This window comes from Cimex lectularius, unplaced genomic scaffold, assembly GCF_000648675.2.
Source record: "Cimex lectularius strain Harlan isolate CLEC.00 unplaced genomic scaffold, Clec_2.1 scaffold59, whole genome shotgun sequence".
Classification (NCBI taxonomy): domain Eukaryota; kingdom Metazoa; phylum Arthropoda; class Insecta; order Hemiptera; family Cimicidae; genus Cimex; species Cimex lectularius.
The window spans coordinates 825,767-846,284 of record NW_019392794.1 but is presented as its reverse complement, the minus strand read 5'-3'; the positions used below and the strand labels follow the sequence as shown (position 1 = coordinate 846,284).

General features: G+C 33.3%; 2 protein-coding genes across 4 annotated transcripts; one reads left to right on the top strand and one right to left on the bottom strand.

The window, feature by feature from the left end:
* Positions 1 to 2,736: 2,736 nt before the first annotated feature.
* On the bottom strand, positions 2,737 to 5,223 carry LOC106662031 (protein PBDC1). The gene is made up of 5 exons (XM_014385828.2): positions 5,092 to 5,223; positions 4,967 to 5,032; positions 3,333 to 3,392; positions 3,127 to 3,267; positions 2,737 to 3,054 (listed from the first exon to the last, which is right to left on the bottom strand). Exons 1-5 carry the CDS (start codon positions 5,113 to 5,115, stop codon positions 2,848 to 2,850), a joined length of 498 nt encoding a protein of 165 aa, XP_014241314.1. The 5' UTR covers positions 5,116 to 5,223; the 3' UTR covers positions 2,737 to 2,847.
* A 2,190-nt stretch (positions 5,224 to 7,413) lies between these two features.
* Positions 7,414 to 20,460, top strand: LOC106661809 (E3 ubiquitin-protein ligase RFWD2-like). 3 transcript variants are annotated; one of them, XM_014385465.2, is made up of 10 exons: positions 7,512 to 7,689; positions 8,017 to 8,129; positions 16,780 to 16,934; positions 17,001 to 17,278; positions 17,344 to 17,521; positions 17,586 to 17,732; positions 17,875 to 18,066; positions 18,137 to 18,286; positions 18,343 to 18,419; positions 20,202 to 20,460. In XM_014385465.2, exons 1-10 carry the CDS (start codon positions 7,567 to 7,569, stop codon positions 20,352 to 20,354), a joined length of 1,566 nt encoding a protein of 521 aa, XP_014240951.1. In that variant the 5' UTR covers positions 7,512 to 7,566; the 3' UTR covers positions 20,355 to 20,460. The 3 variants fall into 3 exon arrangements, with proteins under 3 accessions (XP_014240947.1, XP_014240951.1, XP_014240950.1); XM_014385464.1 differs by lacking the exon at positions 7,512 to 7,689 and adding an exon at positions 7,774 to 7,920; XM_014385461.2 differs by lacking the exons at positions 16,780 to 16,934; positions 17,001 to 17,278; positions 17,344 to 17,521; ... (3 more) ...; positions 18,343 to 18,419; positions 20,202 to 20,460 and adding an exon at positions 11,235 to 14,064 and having other exon boundaries at positions 7,414 to 7,689.
* The last annotated feature ends 58 nt before the right edge of the window (positions 20,461 to 20,518 follow it).

Here is a 20,518-nt window from a genome sequence, read left to right as displayed (position 1 = left end):
CTGGTGAAAACCTGACAGTGCTTTTGCCTTTTATGCCGACCACTATGGGTCTAATATTTCTTTGGATGACCAATGATAACTCTCAGGTAAATACCATGATTTGACCATATGTTGCTCTGAACCAAATTATTTAAACAATAAAATACCAATGGACAGATCAACGGCTCAAAACTGCACTGCGACAATTTTTCAATCAGCATCTTAAAAATTTTGCCTGAAAGATTTTCAAGCATCAATAAGAATAAAAATTAATTATTTACAAATAAATACAAATATGTTCAAAAGTGAGATATAGAAGTTTCAGGCTGCTTATATATTATCGACTAATAAGTTGTACAATTTAAAAAAACTATTCATTTCTAAAGGAAAAAATAAATTAAAAAGCCTTAATATAAAATACCTTAAGCATCAATTAACTTGATGTCATTGATATGAGACTTAATATTATAAACTGTATATAAAAAATCAGGGGTAAGGTGAATTTGAAAGAAAATAAAACACTCCGTTCCTTCGTCAATCTTTCAAGAAAAATATCCCCTTCATCAGGACTTTGAATCTACTTCTAACAATTTGCATGGTTAACAAAAATATAAACATATATGTACTTACAATATTAAAAATTTTGGCTTCAAGTAGAGTGGACGAGATCAACTAAGCTAAACTCCTAGCTACTTGTTGCTATCTATGTACAGATTCCCTATGGAATGACAACAATAACAATATTTTGGAAATTAGGAATTTTACGGCTCTATGTTCTATAAAGTGACTTGGTAGCGGTCGGAAACACAACCCGCCCAAAAAAATGTAAACATCCACTATAACTTTTGAGATTTTCAAATTTATACTAACTTGTTTTATTTTTTTATCAACTTATTCTTAATTATATATTTACTGAATTATACAGTTTTTCAAGATGAAGTCAATCACAGGCAGGATTCGAATGATCAAAGTGTCAGGAGTGGGATTCGAACCCATTACCTTCGGCTAAATATGCCGCTGCTCTACCACTTGTGCTGCTGTGTCTTCGATTGCCCTGCCACAAATTTCTCATTTCAAAAAAATTGTGTATAACTAATTGGGTAAATATTTGAGTTAAAATTTGTGTTCTCCTTTGCAATATTAATACATACATCTGAATTTCATGTTTCATAAACATACTGGGTTCAAATCCAACTTTGGCTTTTAAAATTTCCTACTATTTATATGAATATCTGAAACTGCTAATATTGTACATACCACCAATTTGGATTCCACTCGCTTCACTCCACTATACAACAAGTGCATCTCTCTTGAGCAGAAACATTGTTGCTTGGGTGTCTTTTTCAATGTGGCTCAAGCATTCCATCAAATATGGTACTCTGGTTTGTTGTTGCTGCTTCCCTTCCTTTTCACCTAACTTTCGATAATAAAATCCTCTGTAACAGATCAATATGGCCACATCTCTCAGTGCCTCTTCTTAAATTCAATTAAAACTTGTGTACCCCAGGGTAACATCATAGGACCCTTCCCATTCACAATATACACAATTGACAGTCCTGTTCTCAGTAGCAATATTACATGCTTTTTTGCTGATGGCACAGACATCGTATTTTGTAATCCCGATCATTCCCTAGCTAGCCTTAACCCCTAACTCCATTTAAACGTCTTGGTCTCGCAGACGGAGAATAAAAATTACAAAACCAAATCCATACCTTTACACTCCAAAAATCCACCTGTCCTACAGTCTCTTTCAATGAAAACCCCATTGATAGATATTGTGTCCTACCTGGGATTAACTTTGAAATCTGATACAATGAAAAGACAGGAAACTAACCGGTGCTACAAATTACTCCTTAACTTGCCTGACCATAGATCTAACTTACAAACAAATTCTCCATTTACAAGACCCACCTGAGGCAGGACTGAAGTTTGGGGATCAACAAAAAATCCGATTCCTACAATTCTAATGCAGGGTGGTTTAGGCTCAACACTGTAACAAAGGTTCCGGGTTTGAATCTAGCGACCTTGCATTCGAAACCTACATACAAAAGGATTTTTTTCAAAAACACCAGCACCCGTGAGTTTATATAGCCCCAAAGTTGAAATACCCTCTTTTAAAATAAAAAAATAAATAAATAAAGTAAAATCCAATTCATCCAATCAAAAATATCAAGAAAAATATTAAACTGTCCCTTCTACGTTTCCAACATGCACAACGTTAATACATGTCGTTTAAGCAGTTGTGGACGAAAAATCTCTTGAGACTGACGTCAATGCTGAGTGATTTCTATAATGTTGTATATATGTATCATTAATAATCTGCACTGACATCCACACTGTCATGTGTAACATGCTAGATTTTCATTATGTAATTTATCTGATTTGCTTGTTACCACTAAAAATCCCAGTTGTAAAAACCATAATAAATAGGAAATAAATTACTATTTAATATCAATCTGATTTTTTTTCTATCAAACACAATAATAATATTGAAATCTTACAAGATCTCCAATAGAATTTGGAACAGGGGATCTGTAAACTTGTATCTTTTCTTTTCCTTTTTATTCCTATATGCTACTTAAGAAGGTTTATCAAAATTATTAATTACTCTGTTTTGTTCTACAACTTGCAGCATTTGTAATGTGTATTGCAACAAATTTAACAAGTCGATGTAACTCACATAAGACTATTCATAACATTACAGAAAATACTAGGGTAAACATAAGTGATATTTTATGGAGAAAAAATTTTATTTACAACTTATTAAGTACAATTTATTAAAAAGTAAGCTGTTCACAATGATAACATCATGTTTGTTAATAAAATTTACAGGTAAAAATGCATGCGGCTGTATCAAAAATGTATGTCCTATTTTAATGGCGTTTTGAATTTATTTCTTATCCCGTCATTCAAGCCTTCCCGGTTCCTGGTTATTTCTATGGCATAGAATTGAATCCTCGTGACCAAAATGGAATTTTTTTCTGAATAATCCTCATTCACATCGCCTCTGACCAAAGTGCCAAAGCTATAATCCTCGACTACGCCTTTGAATTTTTCACAGAAATCTCGCCATTTCTTTGAAAATTAAATAAATGTCAGTTTAAAACTTTAAAAAAAATATATATATATATTTAGCACTTCGCTCACCAATTTACCCTCGACGCTTTTGATTTCATCTTCAATTATCAGCTTTACATCCATATCCGGGAAAGATTCTCGGAAGGTTGTATAAATAAGGTCATCATGTGGAGTCAAACGAAGTGCTTTTGGATCCACTGAACACAACAGCTAATGAACAACATCCAAAATTTCAAATACAAATGAAACGATAAAATAAAGAAATATATACTTACATTAAAATAGATCTCTGCATGTTCAAAGGCTTTTTTCGCCCATAAAAGTTCCACAGTTGGCTGTAAAAAAAGTAATAATAATTAATTCTAAAAAATTACTTATGAAATTTAGTATTACATAGTTTAAAGGTGCATTTACATGTGGGAGAAACTCGCAGCCGGAGCTCTCGATGATTACACTCAGAGCCTTGCATGGGAGAGTGAAATTCGACCGAGTTCACTCTCGGAGAGCAAGTCTCCATGGCAAATCTCCTAAGTCCACTTCAGACCGTTTACAGACATGTAGTGGATAGTTCTGAGAGTGATTTTTAGACAAGAAGTCTTCAATACGAAAAAGAGAAGTAGCAGCAGCGTTATTAGTTTTGTGCTTATCAAAAAAAAAACAAAAAAAACACTAACCATCCCTAAACTATATGGGAAAAAAAAGTGGGTCATCATGGATACCAAGGAGTTATCATTTTGGCATATACCACGCTACAGCTTAGGATTGGAACTTGAATACACCCAGGAATTTAAGAATTTTTGCAGATTTTCAAGTTAAAGTTAAACTGCTGGTAGAATTAGTGGGGCCTGTAATTAAAAAAAAAAGACTGCAATGAGAGAAACAATTCTGTTCGTGAGGGTCTTATGGTTGCCGTATTAATTTCAGAGGCTGGACAATTGAAGACTGTCGCTAATTTTTCCATCACAAGGGTTTTTTTTTATTATATTTTTAAAATCTGGGTGCTGGATGTCCTAAAAGGATTGGATTCAATTTGTATGCTTCAATGAACTTGCAAACATTCTCGTTGGTCCATTTTTTTTTTTTTTTTTTTTTTTTTTTTTGGATTTGGCATTTTACTCTCACAAAATTCAATTTTTTTTTAATGATTGAGCATACTCTCGGTGAGCGTGAGAAAAACATTTACACTAGCGAGGAAGATGCAACATTGCACCTCTAAGAGAGTTCTCCCACGAGTAAACGCTTAGGTTTAAACAAACTTTGTTGTGATAAACCTAAAATTCTGTCTCTCTTGATATGTTTTGTCATTTTACTATCTTCATACAGACTTATTATGCAATGCTGAAAAATAGCCACTAAGTCAGAGATTGGTCATCTTTACGACTGTCAGATCCATGATAAATGGTTGCAATTGAGTTATATATGGTGGCTGCAAAGAGATCATAGAATGTAAGATGTGAACCTTTCAAATAGTCACAACTAATAGAATCCGAAGCCTTGCTGCAAATTAATTATTAATTATCCGGTACACCCAAATATTTTGGATGCACAAATATCTGTTTTATCGACAGCAAGTTAACTGAACACGTTTTGTTTGCAGTGCAATTTGACTAGATTCCAGGCATAGTCGGACAATCAACCATTTTGTTTCGGTTTGCTTCAACCGAAAAGATTAACAAAGGTGAATAAGAATAAATTTCTGTTGTACAATTTGAGAAATTTCAGCTTTTAATCTGTTATCAATGACCACTTTGGTTTGAAAATCAATGAGAAACATTTATTATTGAAACCCTAACATTAATATTGTCTTTGAGGAATGTTTCTTTTACTTTTGATGGGTTGACTATTTTGTAATAAACCATTAAGTAAGAAATACATTTCAGAAAAGGTTTGTTAAGATATATTTACTCACGTCATTCCCGAATTCCTCAGCAGGCCTGCTAAGCAATTCTTTTCCAGCCAACACTTCATTCACACCCTGGAGAAAAAAATCATTTAAAAAAACACTTCAAGTTGCAATGTTTAAACAGTTTTTACCAGTTGTTTGTCGAATTTCGACATAATCCTCTTTCAGAAATCCTTCCCTTGAAAATCCACGTGATTAAAAGCCGTTGACTGTTATGTACGACAATGAACGATTTGGATAATTGACATCTACCAGGGACGTCCACAAGGTCCAAAAGGATTCCCTCACCAACTACATTGGTGCCTAAGCGTCATTTAAATGATGTCATGGGAGGAAAACAATTATTAAATATTTCTAGCCCCAAATTTACGATAAATATAAGAAAATGAAGAAAAAACCAATGCTTTATATGTTGAATAATAAGATATAACAAAGATAAAAGAATCATCTAGTATAAGTCATTTTTTTCCATTCTACCATCACAGATCTTCAATTTTTTGCTTCTTACAATTAAAAAAAGACTACCAAATGAATATATTCTGTAGTTAGAATACTAAATAAGTTTTCAAAATTTAACATGTAACTTCTCTGAATGTTTGCCCAATAATCCATGTCAAGTTTTTCAGCAGCCTTAAAAACTATTTGTTGGGCTTTAATTATTTGTTATAAAACCATTTTGAACTTTAAGAAAGGCCAATAATGCAACAAGAGCTATATATAGTTGAAATAAATCCTTTATACAAAACATTTTGAAAGCCATAAAAGCTAAAACAAGCATAAGTTTTTCTTTCATAAGATTTAATCATGTGATCTGCAGATGATGAACCTTGATTTGATCCTTACCGATCATCTTGATCTAGCTATACTCACTGGATTGGTCGTTTTTACAATTTGCTATATTCACTGGTTTCATAGATCAACATAGAAGATGGCAAAATGAAGAAAAAAGACACATCAAGATGGATAAAATTCCAGTTTTTCTTTATCAATATCGATGATGTTCTTTTTCTCTGTCTTATTAATTGAAAGATCTGACAGGTTCTTCAATTATTGACCAATAATAATAATGATAAACAAGTGTTTATTTGCTTCATTTAGTGAACAAAGTTCAATATATAATTTCAAATATTGACTTACACATATTATTTTAGCACCATTTTTTTGTTTTGAAAAAATTTATTTTTCCAAAGACATTTTGACATGGACAGAGTCTTTCTGTCGAGTTGCAAAACTTATGAAATAATGAAGTTGTGCAGAGTTCATTTAACCACATATATACCATTCTTAATTAATAATTAAACCATATACTATGGACATTACTATACAAAAACTACATGAATTACATGATCTACATTTACATGAATTATTTTTAAATATACGTTACCGCAAATATTTACACTATTACAAAGCTTGCATGATACTCTCCTTCAGGTATTATAATTGTCTATAAAGAACTTTCTGTAGTTCCAAGCTACTACATGAAAAGAGCATAACTATTCCCAGCTCTCACCATTCATTTATTCAATGAGTTCTGCAACACATTTTTCTCCTAAGGCTTTTATTCTAAATCCATTTAGAACAGGGCAGACTGGTACCTAGTGAAAGACATATTCCACTGCACCAACATTACACATTGTACAAACATGGTTTTCTTCTAGTAGCTGAATGGTTAGCGTGAAAGTGTGTTTATATATTTCAAAATCAATTATAATTCTGACTCAAAATGTTCCTACGTCAGGTTTCTCAAGCCAAGAAAGCCTTACAAAGTTTAGATGTTTCAGTTACACATGAAAAGGAACAGCAAAAAATCATTATAAATCATTTGTAAACAAAATAAAGCCAACATGTAAAAAATATTAACTGCTAAAGTAGGCATTAGCCAACCCAGGCAGATTTATCATTATTTGTATCAATTATTATCCTATTTTTACCTCAGGTAATTAAAACCGCCAAAAAAATTGACATACAATTGATTGTTGTGACACCAATGTACAAGGTTGAACAAAGTATTTTGAAGTTTGTAACAGTCTTCAATTGATTCTACAAACATAGATTTTCACTTCAATGGCAGAGTGAAAATTTAATATGTGGAAAACAATATAAAATACAATTCATACAAAAGGTTTAAACAAGAAAGGCCCAAGTAGGGAACCTTGAGGAACCCCAGAGGGGTCGGAATACGTTTTAGAGATTATGAATAATAATTTGACATCTTGATTTCTGCCTGTTAAATAAGAATAAAGCTATTTAGAGACTTCCAGGTATATAAAGAGATCCATGAATTTTGAAATAAGAAAGTTTTTTTTTTTTTTAAATCAAAATATGTAGATTTGTAGTTGAACTTTATTTATTAACAGTCTTGGATAAAATTTTGTTTTAATCAAAATTGAATTTTTAGGACAATACAAAACGACTTTTTTTCTTCATGAGGATTTCTTTGTCTGTACTTCACAATTTTATTCATGCAATTTGACTGATGAATTTGAGTAGTTTTTTTAGACGCCAGTGCGCGTGCTGATGCGCTCCCTTCGTTTAGCAGATATCCAGCTCCGAAAAAAAAACATATGTTGGTCAAAATTACAGATTAAAAAGAAAAGTTATTTTTAATGTTCCGACAAATTTTCAAGTTTATCCCAGATCCACGACCATTTCATAAACAATTCTACATGTCGAGGGCATTCAGCTTCGAAGTGACTGCCAGAAGAAAAGAGTCACATAGATCAATTAAAGTAAGTCGTACATTTTAAACAAATCCCGAACAGAAAGGAATTAAAAAGGCAAAAAAAGCCTGCCTACAATCATTATGTCGGACGACATAACGACGGCGAATGTCGGCGGCAAAGGCTGTCGAAAATCCAAAAGGCTTTGGAAAATGCAAAATGGCGACATTTCGTTTATGTCTGAACGGGTCGTCTCCCATTAATATAGTTAATATTAGAAAATACGCAACGGGAATAAAGGTCTTTATTTTATTAAGTCTCCTTCCCGTTTAATGAGCAGTTGTATCAAGTCCGGCGTTTAATTTCTTTTATTAACTATCTGTGTCTGTCTTCTAGAGGGGGCTCGTACTCGGCGCTTACAACGAAGATAATAATGTTATTAAATTGACGCCCACTGCGGAAAAATTCGACAAAGACAATGATGGTGTACTGCTCAGAAACTTAAATGCGTAAGTACAAAAAGCTATCAACTTTTCTAGTCATAGTCTTCATCTCCGGATGTGTAGTCGGCATGAAACGTGTATCACAGGGTTCTACATAAAAACAACAAATATTTTAACGCTGAATAACAGAATATTAAGTATTCCAGGATAACAAAATAACTGTTACAATTGTAAAAATAAAGGATCCTTACTCAGTCTATAATTAAAGAAAAATTCAACAAAGATAACTCAAATGTCTGATAAGCAAGTCAAAAGTCAAAATGTGCTCTTAAAATATCAAAAGGAAGTTTCAATTTGGTCGATTAGCTTGGTTATCACTATCGACAATGAACTGCAGTTAATCTTTATTACAGGCGACAAATTTCATAGTCCTATCTTTAGAAACTAAACCCTGTAAAGTCAACGCTGATACTATACACCTTTGAAGTAAATAACTCAGCCAATGATCCCGGATTTCTTTTATTTGTTTTTCCATAAGTAAAGTATGAGAGTGTGGAGAAACAGATCGTTGAGGATGTTTCAATTTAGTCGATTGAAATCTGATATCGCCATAAACATGTTACCAATAAAATAATTGAGGTGGGGTATATCGATTCACTTTTTGTAAACGGATGGTAGAACCATCCTTTACACACAAAAAGTTACTTATGTATTAATAGGAGAAAATACGGTTTAAAAGTGTTTTATGAAAAACTGGCACTTGTTCTCTCTACTGTCCTTTAGTCAATTGAAGAAAAAGTGGTTGTGGATGTTTCAGTTAGGTCAGTTGAAAGCTAGATTCACTATTATCAACACAATGAAGAAACGCCTATTATGTTTACTTAACAGGACAGAAATATAGAAATTATGAATGATGGAGTGAGTGTGGAGTTCAATCCTTTTTTTTTTTTTTTTAAAGATTGGACAGAAATGTTACTGTTTTTTTCGTTCAAATTTAAAATCTTAAAAGTGCTAATAATGAATGAGTGTATGGGATAAAATATTGTCAAAGAAGTTTTATGCTAAACTGATAAAGTATTTTATCACTACTTAGTCCTAGTTGAAGAACAGAAATGATAAAAGTGGGGTATGTTGTTTAATCTCTTTAAAAGATTTACTAACAGTTTATAAACAAACAAATGGGGAATAAGAACTACTTTGAAAGTGATTATTTGAAGAACTGGTGGTTGTAGATCTTTCAGTTAGTTTGGTCATTTGAAAGCTATTCATTCATTATTATCAACACAATGAAGAAATGCTTCTTATATTTCACTTAATGGGCTACAAAACATCATGAATTTTTGTTCAAACATGAAAAGTGATGTGTATGGGGTAAAATGTGATCAAAGAAGTTAAACTGATCGGCACTTGATCTACTGGGTCCTACACTCTTCTTTTTTTCTTTTTCTTTTTTAAAAGCTTTATGAATTTTTCATATTAGCCAAGGAATGTAATTGATCTTATGCAATGTGTATTGTTTTTAAAGGGACAGGGGCAATGGTGGAAATTGACAATCTGAGAAGAGAAAATTCTAATAATGAGTTTATGGCAGTATTTACAAACTGTACTACAAGGGTGCTGCAAACATTTTCTATAAAGTTTATAAAAATAAAAAACTATAAACTAAACCCCCCTTTATAAAACCCTAAAAACAAAAACTCTGGTGGCCATCCAGTCTCAATACGGATGTTAATTATTGTCCAAAAAAAAAGGTATTCACTTTTATGTTTGATCTATTAAGTAATCGCTTTTTAAAAGGCAAGGTTTTTTTTTTATTTCATAAGAACACAAAATAAAGAGATTTAGATATATAATTGTTTTTCTGAATTGGAAATGAATTACTACTATTATCAAAAGTTCACACTGAGATAGACAATTGTTTCGACTTGGGGCACTGTGGAAAAATTCTGATATATTAAGGGCGCCGGAAACAGAAACCCTAGAAACTGCAGGACAAAAGGTGTTTGAGGAAGTTTTACTTTATTTAATTTGCAATTGATCTTTACTATTAATATGTATATACTTATTGTAGGATGCAATTTTTGCCTTTCTTTTGAAGCCTCCAACCCAAAAATAGAAAACCACCTGCCTAACGATGAGTTTGTACGAGAAAAAGTGGTCCAGGAATTTTATTATTGATTACCTGCTGAATATTAATCACTTCCAATAGAATAAAGAAACGCGTTTTTTTCGTATAAGATTTCATGATTTTTATTTCAAATCCCTCCCCCCCCCAAAAAAAAAAAGCCACAAAGTAAAAAAATGCCTAGTAATGAGTTGACCTGCAGTATAAAAATCTACTGTTTGTCTTTTTAAAGTCACAGAATTCTGTCTTTTCTTAGTGTTTTGTTGTTATCACTTAACCCTGTCAAACTTTCTAAACGGGAGTTGTCAACTGATGACTAAGTTCAAAAAATTTACAATACCAACAGTTCTTTTTCGTTCTTTAATGATATCCAATGGACAAGTTCAATTTCTGTGGGTCTTTTGATCCTTTTAACACACAGAACTTAATACTTGCAATGCATAAAAAGTTTTTTTTTTTTTGTCATGAAGACTGACAATGAAGTTATTCTTTGGTAGAACAAATGAATGAACTGCTGTCTTGAAATACTGGTTTACTGTCGCAAAATTACTAGATAATCTGCCATTTTCCAGGGCTTATTTAAGGTTTATCAGCTACAGCTAATCTTAAAAAATTTAACTTTACTTTCAAGGCGACCTTGAGTTTGCTTGCACTTTTAGATACCTCCACAAGTGACTTGGGCCTAAAGAAGACCATCTACTGATGTCTGTTCTTACCATATTTTTTTATAATACTTACAATTGTTCTTATTGTATTTAAATAATTTATTAAATGCAAACTATGTTTACTATTAAATAATTTGGAAATGTTTTTACAACCATTTAGAAAATTTCAATTTAGAAGTCAAAAGTTTTCATCTCCTTTCTAATATTAACATTAACAATAAGTCCCATAGTTATTTTTAGAAAAATTGAACTTGAAACAATACAAAGTGCTTAATGTTAATATTAATCTTGGGACTTAAAATCCAGCTCTTAACATGTTAGAGGGGTCAAAATATGCATTTGTACTTAAGTTGCATTAAGCATTGGTTTGTATTGTTTCAGGTTCGAGAGTATTTGAGATTTCTACCTCGTAAAGGAAAATGGCTTCCAACAGACCATCTTCATCCCAAAGCCTGGCCCATATAGCAACCCCTCAGAGGCAGCCGAGACCTGCTAAACGGCAGCATCCGTCTGTCTTGAACGGTGTGAGTGGCTCTTTTGAGGACAAGACAAACGATTTTTTATGCCCTATCTGTTTCGAGTTGATCGAAGAGGCATTCATAACAAAATGCGGCCACACATTTTGTTACACTTGCATCGTCAGATCGATTGAGAATTACAACCGTTGCCCAAAGTGTAGTTTTATTTTAAACAGTTTAGATAACATTTTTCCAAATTTTCTTTTAAACGAGCTTATTTCAAAGCATAAGTTACAAATAAAAAGAGGCGCCGAACTGACCCACAACATTGACATTCAAGAACACCCAGTCGATGAGCTGAGGCACTTTTTAGCCGCTGAATCTGAAAACCTCTCTCTTCCTGATGTCAACGTTATTCTTGAAGTACTTACACAGAGGAAGCACATCCTGGAAGCTGAAACCTGTGCAGCCCAAAATAAGCTCTTGTTTAATTTTTTAGAACATTTATTAAAACAGAAAGAAAGCCAGTTGAACCAGTTGAGCCGGGAAGTTGATTTAATAAGGAAAGATTTAAAAGAAGTTGAAGTTATTGTTAAAGAGACTGAAACAAGAAAATTTGAATTAGAAGAAAAGTGTAAAGTGGTCGAAAGTGATAAACTTATGGATAAAGATGAGGAGGAAAGTTTTAGTAATAAGAAACCTGTAGAGTCGAGCACTCTCGCCAAATGCCGAAAAAGAATGCATGCGCATTTTGATGACTTTGTCCAATGTTACTTCACAGTGCGAGCTTCTGAGTTGCATTTCAGCAAGTCCGATGTTAAAACACCTGTAGATACAACTAAAGGAACATCATCGTCTTTAGACGTATTTCGAGATAATTTAGTCAAGTTTTCTCGATACAGTACTTTAAGACCTCTAGCAACGTTAAATTACTCTTCCGATATTTTTAACAATTCGACAATTGTTTCAAGTATTGAATTTGATAAAGATAACGAACTTTTTGCAATCGCTGGTGTCACCAAAAGAATAAAGGTTTTTGATTACGCTTCTGTTATCCGTGATGTAGTGGATATACATTATCCTTCGATCGAAATGATTTCAAGTTCCAAGATATCATGCGTGAGTTGGAATTCGTATCACAAGTCGACATTGGCCAGCAGCGATTACGAAGGGTCCGTTACTGTATGGGATGTAAGTACGGGCCAGAGGTCTAAGACGTTTCAAGAGCATGAGAAACGTTGCTGGAGTGTCGATTTCAACGATGTTGATACCAGATTGATAGCTTCTGGATCTGATGATGCAAGAGTGAAATTATGGTCACTGAACATGGAGCATTCGGTCGCGTGTCTTGAGGCTAAAGCCAACGTCTGTTGTGTCAAATTTAACCCTTGTAGTTCCTGTCATTTAGCATTCGGCTCTGCCGATCATTGCGTTCATTATTACGACTTGAGAAACATGAAAGAGGCTCTATGTGTGTTCAAAGGCCACAGGAAGGCTGTTTCCTATGTTAAGTTTCTAAACAGAGAGGATATTGTCTCTGCCTCAACTGACAGCCAGTTGAAAATGTGGAATATAAACAGTGCCCACTGTTTAAGATCTTTCGTCGGGCACATAAACGAGAAAAATTTTGTCGGGCTGGCAACAAACGGTGATTATATCGGCTGCGGCTCAGAAAACAATTCATTGTACGTTTATTACAAGGGTCTTTCAAAACAGCTTTTTAGTTTTAAATTCGATGCCGTTCGAAGCGTTTTAGAAAAAGAAAAACGGGAAGAAGATGTAAATGAATTTGTTTCAGCTGTCTGCTGGCGACAGCACTCGAACATCGTCGTAGCAGCAAACAGTCAAGGTATAATAAAGATTCTAGAACTCGTATAAAAATGTGTAACCATAAGAAAAGATGTTAGAACTTTTTTTCAAGAAGATTTATACTGAAAATTTATCATACTACTAAATTATATAAACCAATCAGTAGTGATATAAATTCTGTACTTAAGACGTTTCTCTAAATTTTTATTTAGGTGTTTACCAAGCATATTATTAATATGTAAATGTTAAAAAAGAAATCATTAGGGTTTTTGTGGTGGGATTGAAACAATACGTTTATTAAAAACATGGGAATTCAATTAATATTAATGTACGTTGTGTGTGTTAGACAAGTGATTACCTTGTTTAGGTATTACTACGCTTAACTCCAATCTTAAACCAAGTTTACATTTAAAAAAAGAAAAAAACCTCCCTATGCTGTAAGATAATAATGTATAGTACTATGTATGAAACAATATATTTTCATTTACCTTTTTACATAACTACCAGATTTTGTGTGGTACAAAGAACAATTGGATTTTAATTAATGTTTTTTAAGTTTATTTTTAGTTTTTTTATATATTCTGCTGTGATCCAAATGTCAATGTATTTATGTAAAAAAGAAAAAAAATTATATTTATTATCGTACTAAGAGGAGGCGTTCGACTTAAGTTTTCCTTAACTTTGTTTTGTTAAGTTGTTAAATGTATATTTTTTAAATAAAAGGCTGATCTGATTATTATCTATATATTATTCTTTCTTTTTTTCTCAATCAATTATGTACTTCGAGGACAATGTGCCGCTTTATTTAAATGTATTGAATAAAATATACATGTGTATAGATAGAGGATGATTAGCAGTAGAATCAATTTTGTAAGAAAAACATTATTTTTGGCATAGCCTTAGTAAAACGATTAAATGTCGGTTAATAAATTATTTCGTTTAATTTGTCGATGTTCTTTCTAGTTCCCTTGCACGTCTCCTTTAAAAAATAAAAAAAATTAACAGCACCTTTCTATTTGGTGAAATGATGATTTGACGATCTTTTGGTCTACTTAAGCCTAGAAAAACTTACAAATTATAAAAACTAAGTAATTGAAAAAATTAGAAAATAAATTTCTATGTATGATATAAATTGAAAGATAAAAGGAACATTGTAGTGAGTCTAATAAATGAAAAATCTACAGCTTGATCAATCATGTTATTTTTTCTTGCTAGTTATTGTTTGCCGGCATGCATCTCGCAACACAGAAAACACGAAGTCTGTTTATACATACTTTTTAAAAGTAAGTGGTCTAATTGAGGATACCCAGAGAAATGTTTCATCAATCATAAACTTTAAGCCTTCAAAATTTGATTGCCAAAAAACGTTTCTTGGCAAAAACTGCATCACAAGCAGATCTCATTTTGCCAATATAGTTTAATTTGTTTTCAAATTAATAGATTGTGATATTAGTTGTATAAAAGTTATTGTTCAAATCAAACCTATGGAGCCGTATGACATCCTAGAATTATTCTTGGAGAGTTGTGAATCCCTAAATGAAGGACTTCCTGCTTTGTACAATCAATCTTAACAAAATTGATGCTTTCGAGTTAAACGAATGGTTAGTTAGTCGTTTCTGTCTTTTAAGAAAGGTAAGAATAATAATTATTACATCAGAGTGCACCCATACTGGCAAAGGTCATGGATTTCATAATTCAAACACTAAGTGTTGTTTCAAATATATCCTGAAGCAATAGCAATTAATGAGAGGACATTATATGACTATTAATCTTGTCCTTGTATGTCCTTAGCCTTAGTAAGATGTTCACTGACCGTTTATACAGACCTGTCTAAGGACCATACAGTTGAACTGACACTGGGTCTACATTTGAGGATTTTTGATGTGACTCAAATGCATTCCGGCTTAGTGCCATCTTCAGTGAGGTACTGTTCTTGAAAGGACCCAATGCCAATCCAACGTATTCACTGAATGTGATATCCTTTATCCACCCCGAGATGTCCTTTATGATGAGCAGGTAGTGAAATGGGAAAATAGTACTGATTATTTGCTACCCTCAAAGTAAACAGTAAATATATCTATGTATCATCAAATTTTATATTTTAACCAGAAATTGCAGATGGTTATAAATTATTGCAATTTAAAAAAAAAGTTTGGGCATGGGTAATATCTCCTGTTAGGATGTATTAATTCCTTCTTTACTGGGAGGTCTTTTGTCATCAGATATATTTGATTAGGATTTTGAATGAATTTTCAAGGTAGTGTATCCAATACGTATCTCAACCCTAATGTGGGTAAATGAACAATTATAACAATTTTCTAAGAATAATTCAGAAATTGAAGTCTTGCAGCCACAAGCTAAATACATTCCTCAGTTGTGCCACTTTCCTCCAGAACCCTAAGGCCATCGACTTTGTCCATCTGGAGCCCACTTTCCCCTACTTGGCCCTAGAATGGAAATTTTTATGCCTTCATCATCCAACGTTCCAACATGCTGTGTTTCAACAATACCACTGAGTTCACCTCAACACCTTTTCCCATACATTGAGAATTCATATTTCATCATCAATGTCCAGGCCTTTGTTATTCCATCTCACCTTGTCATTTTTTGTCATACAGGAGAGCTTGATGAATCATGGAATCAGACCATTTTGCAATCTTGTTTTTTACTATTCTCAAATAAAAGGTTTATGTTAGGATTTGAACCTCCAGGCATTGACGTGATCTAACAATTCAGCCACCTTGGTCCCTACATCTTCTATATGATTAACTAAACCTTTGTACAAATGTTTAAAAAACTAATCTTTTGCAAGGACAAGTTGCACCTATTCAGCCTAGGTTTTAGTACCATACTTTCTCACTTAATCAGTATGACATGTATGCATTTAAAAAATCTAAATGTAAATATCTTCTATTCTTTCTAGGTAATTTCTTTCCATCATGAGCCTCTTGCCATCTTTTCATTTAGTTTCAGTTCAAGCTGGCTTTTCTTATGAACTCTTTGAAAGACCTAAACAACCTTAGATTCTTTGGAAAAAGCCAAACTCAGTACATACCCCTAATGGTATTTTACAATACTAAATCATAAGAGTCCTGGGTTCAAATCTCATCAGCCCAACACATACAAATGGGCTTCTTTTTTTTCTTTTTTTTTTCCAAAACACCACCTGGGAGTTAACAAGACCTTGTAGTTGAAATACCTCTGTTTAAAAAATAATTTAAAAGACCACTAAATCAAATAACATGGGTGACAAGGCTTCTCCTTGCTGTAGTCCTTTTGAAATTAGAAAGTATTGATGTGATGCATATTGTTTCAAATTCTTAATAAAGGCATCAGAATAAAAAACATAAATTCTTTAATAAAGCTTATTATAAGTCTCAAATAATAAATCACAATTAAAATTTGAAAATCGGGAATGATGAATCACACCAATTGATCACTAGTCTAAGTTCAGTTTAGATGGATAAAACCAACTTAGGCTTAGAAATTTGTATTCTAGTTTCCACTGATACACGCTGACATGCATTTGAATTATGTATATCGTAAGAACAGTATCATCAGGGTCGATCAAACTGTTAACTGAAACTTTTTATGTACTGGTGGTACATAATATAGATATTGAATCTACCCAAAATTAAACTATTGTTTAAAATCTATAGGTCTGGTTTATCAAAGGGAAAGTCTAGAATATTTTATCAGCCTTCTGAAAATTTTGAAGCTGTAGCAGTCGTTGGGCTTGGAAAATTCTCTACTTCTTACAATGCTGATGAGGACATTGATGAAAGAAAAGAATTTGTGAGGGTTGCTGCTGCTGGTAATATTTAATATATATTAACTTTTTAAATTACAAGTTCTTTTTTTTATGTTAACTTAATTATAGCTGGTTGTAAAAATTTACAATCTGTCGATATATCATCGGTTGAAATAGAAGACCTCGGCGATGCCGAGGCTTGTGCCGAAGGAGTGTTTTTATCCCTCTGGCACTATCAGGAATGGAAGGAGGAAAAGAAGAAGAAGAAAATCCCAGACGTCCATCCATATGGCATAGAGAACATTGATAAATGGAAAATCGGTGCTATCCAGGCTCAGGCACAGAACTTTGCTAGGAAACTCGGAGAGGATCCTGCAAATTATCTAACGCCAACGAAATTCGCTGAGGTATTTACTATCATGACATAATTATTGTTCATGATTTTTTTTTTTTATTGCTTTTTCTTTTATAGATTGTACAAGAAGAATTGACTAAAGAAGGAGTTGTAGTGCTTGCTCACAACAAAGAATGGGCAGAAAAACAGAACATGGGTGCTTTTTTATGTGTCGCTCAGGGTTCTGATGAGCCGCCGAAATTTTTAGAAATGAACTATTCTTCAGGTTCTAGTGAAAAACCAATTGTTCTAGTAGGTCTGTGAATCTGATCTTGTTGTCTGTCATCATCGTTATAGTAATGAGCAGTGCAAATTTATAGGAAAAGGGGTAACCTTCGATAGTGGTGGAATTAGCATAAAACCGTCTTCAAAAATGGATGAAATGAGAGCAGATATGGGAGGAGCAGCTTGTGTTGTTGCCACAATGAAAGCAATTGCCAAGATGAAATTACCTTTAAATGTTATCGGTGAGTAATATTGGTAAATTTTAAATTTCTTACATAGAAAGGAAAATTTTTTACCAAATATTAACCAAACAAAAGTCATTTTATTTTAAAGTTTTTTGAAAAAAAACATTAAAAAAACCTCTGTATAACAAATTAATTACAGGTTTAACTCCTTTATGTGAAAATCTCCCGAGTGGAAGATCAGTGAAACCGGGTGACATTGTGAAGTCTATGAATGGAAAATACATTCAAGTAGACAATACGGATGCCGAGGGGAGGCTCATATTAGCTGATGCTTTGGCGTATGCTTGCAAATTTAACCCTGAATTAACCATCGACTTAGCCACGCTTACTGGTGATTAATCGCGTATTTTTGTATTTCTTTGTTGTTGTTTTTTCTTGTTTAAATGTCTTTCATTCCAAAGGGGCAATGAGGGTTGCCCTCGGATCAGCGATGTCCGGAGTTTTTACTCATTCCACACCTCTTTATGAAATGATGCGCAAAGCGGGCGTTATTACCGGCGATCGTGTTTGGCGTATGCCTCTTGTCCAAGCTTACTCCAGTCGAGTGACAGGTAAATAAACAGGTATGTAAAAAAAAAGTAATACATTCTAATTCATAATATTTTAGAATACCCAGCTGTCGATGTGAACAATGTGGGGAAAGGAAGTGGTGGTGGAGCTTGTACCGCTGCAGCATTTTTGAAAGTAAGTAATTTTTTTTAAATTTAATATTAACAATAATAAAAAATTCTAAAATATTTTAGTATGAATTTGTTATATTGTGCAAGGGCGTTCAATTCTCGCTCCTGTCACACTGTAGTGTTTACATGGGCAGAAACTTATGTGATTTGGCATGCATACAGTATCATCTGCTTTTCAGTAGCAAGAGAACGGACAGCGGATATAATTGATGCCATTGCTCTTGGTTTTCCATGTAAAACGACTTAGGTTCACAGCAAATCTTTCAAGTGGTCTTTTTTATGCTTATGTTTCACACAAAAAAAATAGACTTCAGAAATTTTCAATTTCAAATATGCCAAAGGTTATCTTAACTCAAAAATAACATCAAAAGGATAAAAAAGACCTACATCTCCGATGCTTCAAACTGAGCCCATATCTCCATCTTCGTCAAACCAAGAGTTAGACCAGGATTAACCAACCCAAACACAGAAAATAAAAAAATCGCAAGGCTCGATACACAAATAACATCTGAAAGAATCAAATTTTAAAAAATCTTCTGAAAAGAATTCAATGCACATCAACAAGAAGTTGTAAGATTTCAAAAATTACACCCTGAAGTTCACAGGCAAGCTGTTACCTGTAATTATCATAACACACACCTTGATACATTGGAAAAATAGTGCACAAAAAATATGGGAAGAACCTTTATCAGGTTTGGTGTGTGATTTCGAGTTTTCTATGAATTGGATAGCACAGTCAGCATAGGTATCATGATCCATAAATGTCAGTGGTGTAACATTTTGAAGTGGAAAGAAGAAACTCATGGCATGTTTTGCAGTGGTGGGAAGTTTTCCTTGAGGCATTTGAACCTCTGCCAGACCTGTTGTACAATTTAGTTATGGATCTTCATCCTGAGCATAATCATTTTATGAATCATATCAGGAAGTATAAATAGCTGCTTTCAGGTGACCTTGTTTGGAGCTAAGCAGGTATCTGAAGATGGATTTATGCCGATGTTTAAGGTGCAGGGTCAAGTTTATCATTAATTTGGAATTATGTTGCCTGCAGATCAACTAGAAGCTCAATTCTTATAAATATATTTTGTGGGAGATGGAGGAGAAGCAAATCTGAGATGCTCAAACTGTCCAGTTGTGAAGCAAAAATTGGTCGAAATACTTCAAAAGATGCTCCTTTATGTGAACCCTTATATATATAAAACAACTGCTGAAAAGGTGTCACCTACTTGCGATTCATGTAAAGTTGTTATCACTGCTGGGAAAAAAACTTAAGGTCAGAGGGAGGTACAACGCCCCAATGGCTAATTAAAATGCGTTAGTGATGGTTGGTCAAGAGACATTATGTTAGAAAGCCTTACTAGCACTCTACATCACATAAGTGACATATGATGCTTTACAATATTCCTTGCTATTTTGTCATGGTGAGGTACATTAAAATAGATCCCCATGTGGACAAGTTTAGTTAAATATAAAAAGGAAAAAGAAGTGATGTGTGATAGTCATACCCCACTTATGAGTTTATTGTAATAATTAAACAAATTAGATATTTTAAGGTTACGAAAAAGTCCAAATTTACTTCTAAACCAAAACATGAGATCACCTCATGGGGTCTGAATGTAGATGATCCTGGATAAACCATGGTGAAACTAATTAAAACTGAGATGAACATGTAATTTGGTCGTCTTTGTGGTACCTATTTTAGCTATAGGTACCGAAACCGTTAAAAATGACAAAACTATAAAAATTGTAGTATTTGAACCTTTTTCAAGTATTAATTTATCTTTAACAGGAATTTGCCCCTAAAAATAACTGGATGCACATGGACATAGCCGGGGTATTCGGGCCAGACGGAGGGTCCGACATAAGCTACCTTTCTGGTTACACCGGGAGGCCGACTCGTACGTTGATCGAGTTCTTCAAGCTGAAAGCCAACACATGTTAATTAAACTGTAAACTGATCCATTTTTTTTTTACATTTAATGCCTTAGTTGCCCTGTGAACACAGCTACAAAATAAAATACGTTTTGTTTTGTTTTTACAAGTTTTTATTGGTTTCTTTTCCTTTTACATTACACACTACAATACATTAAACGATTAGTTTGGTTG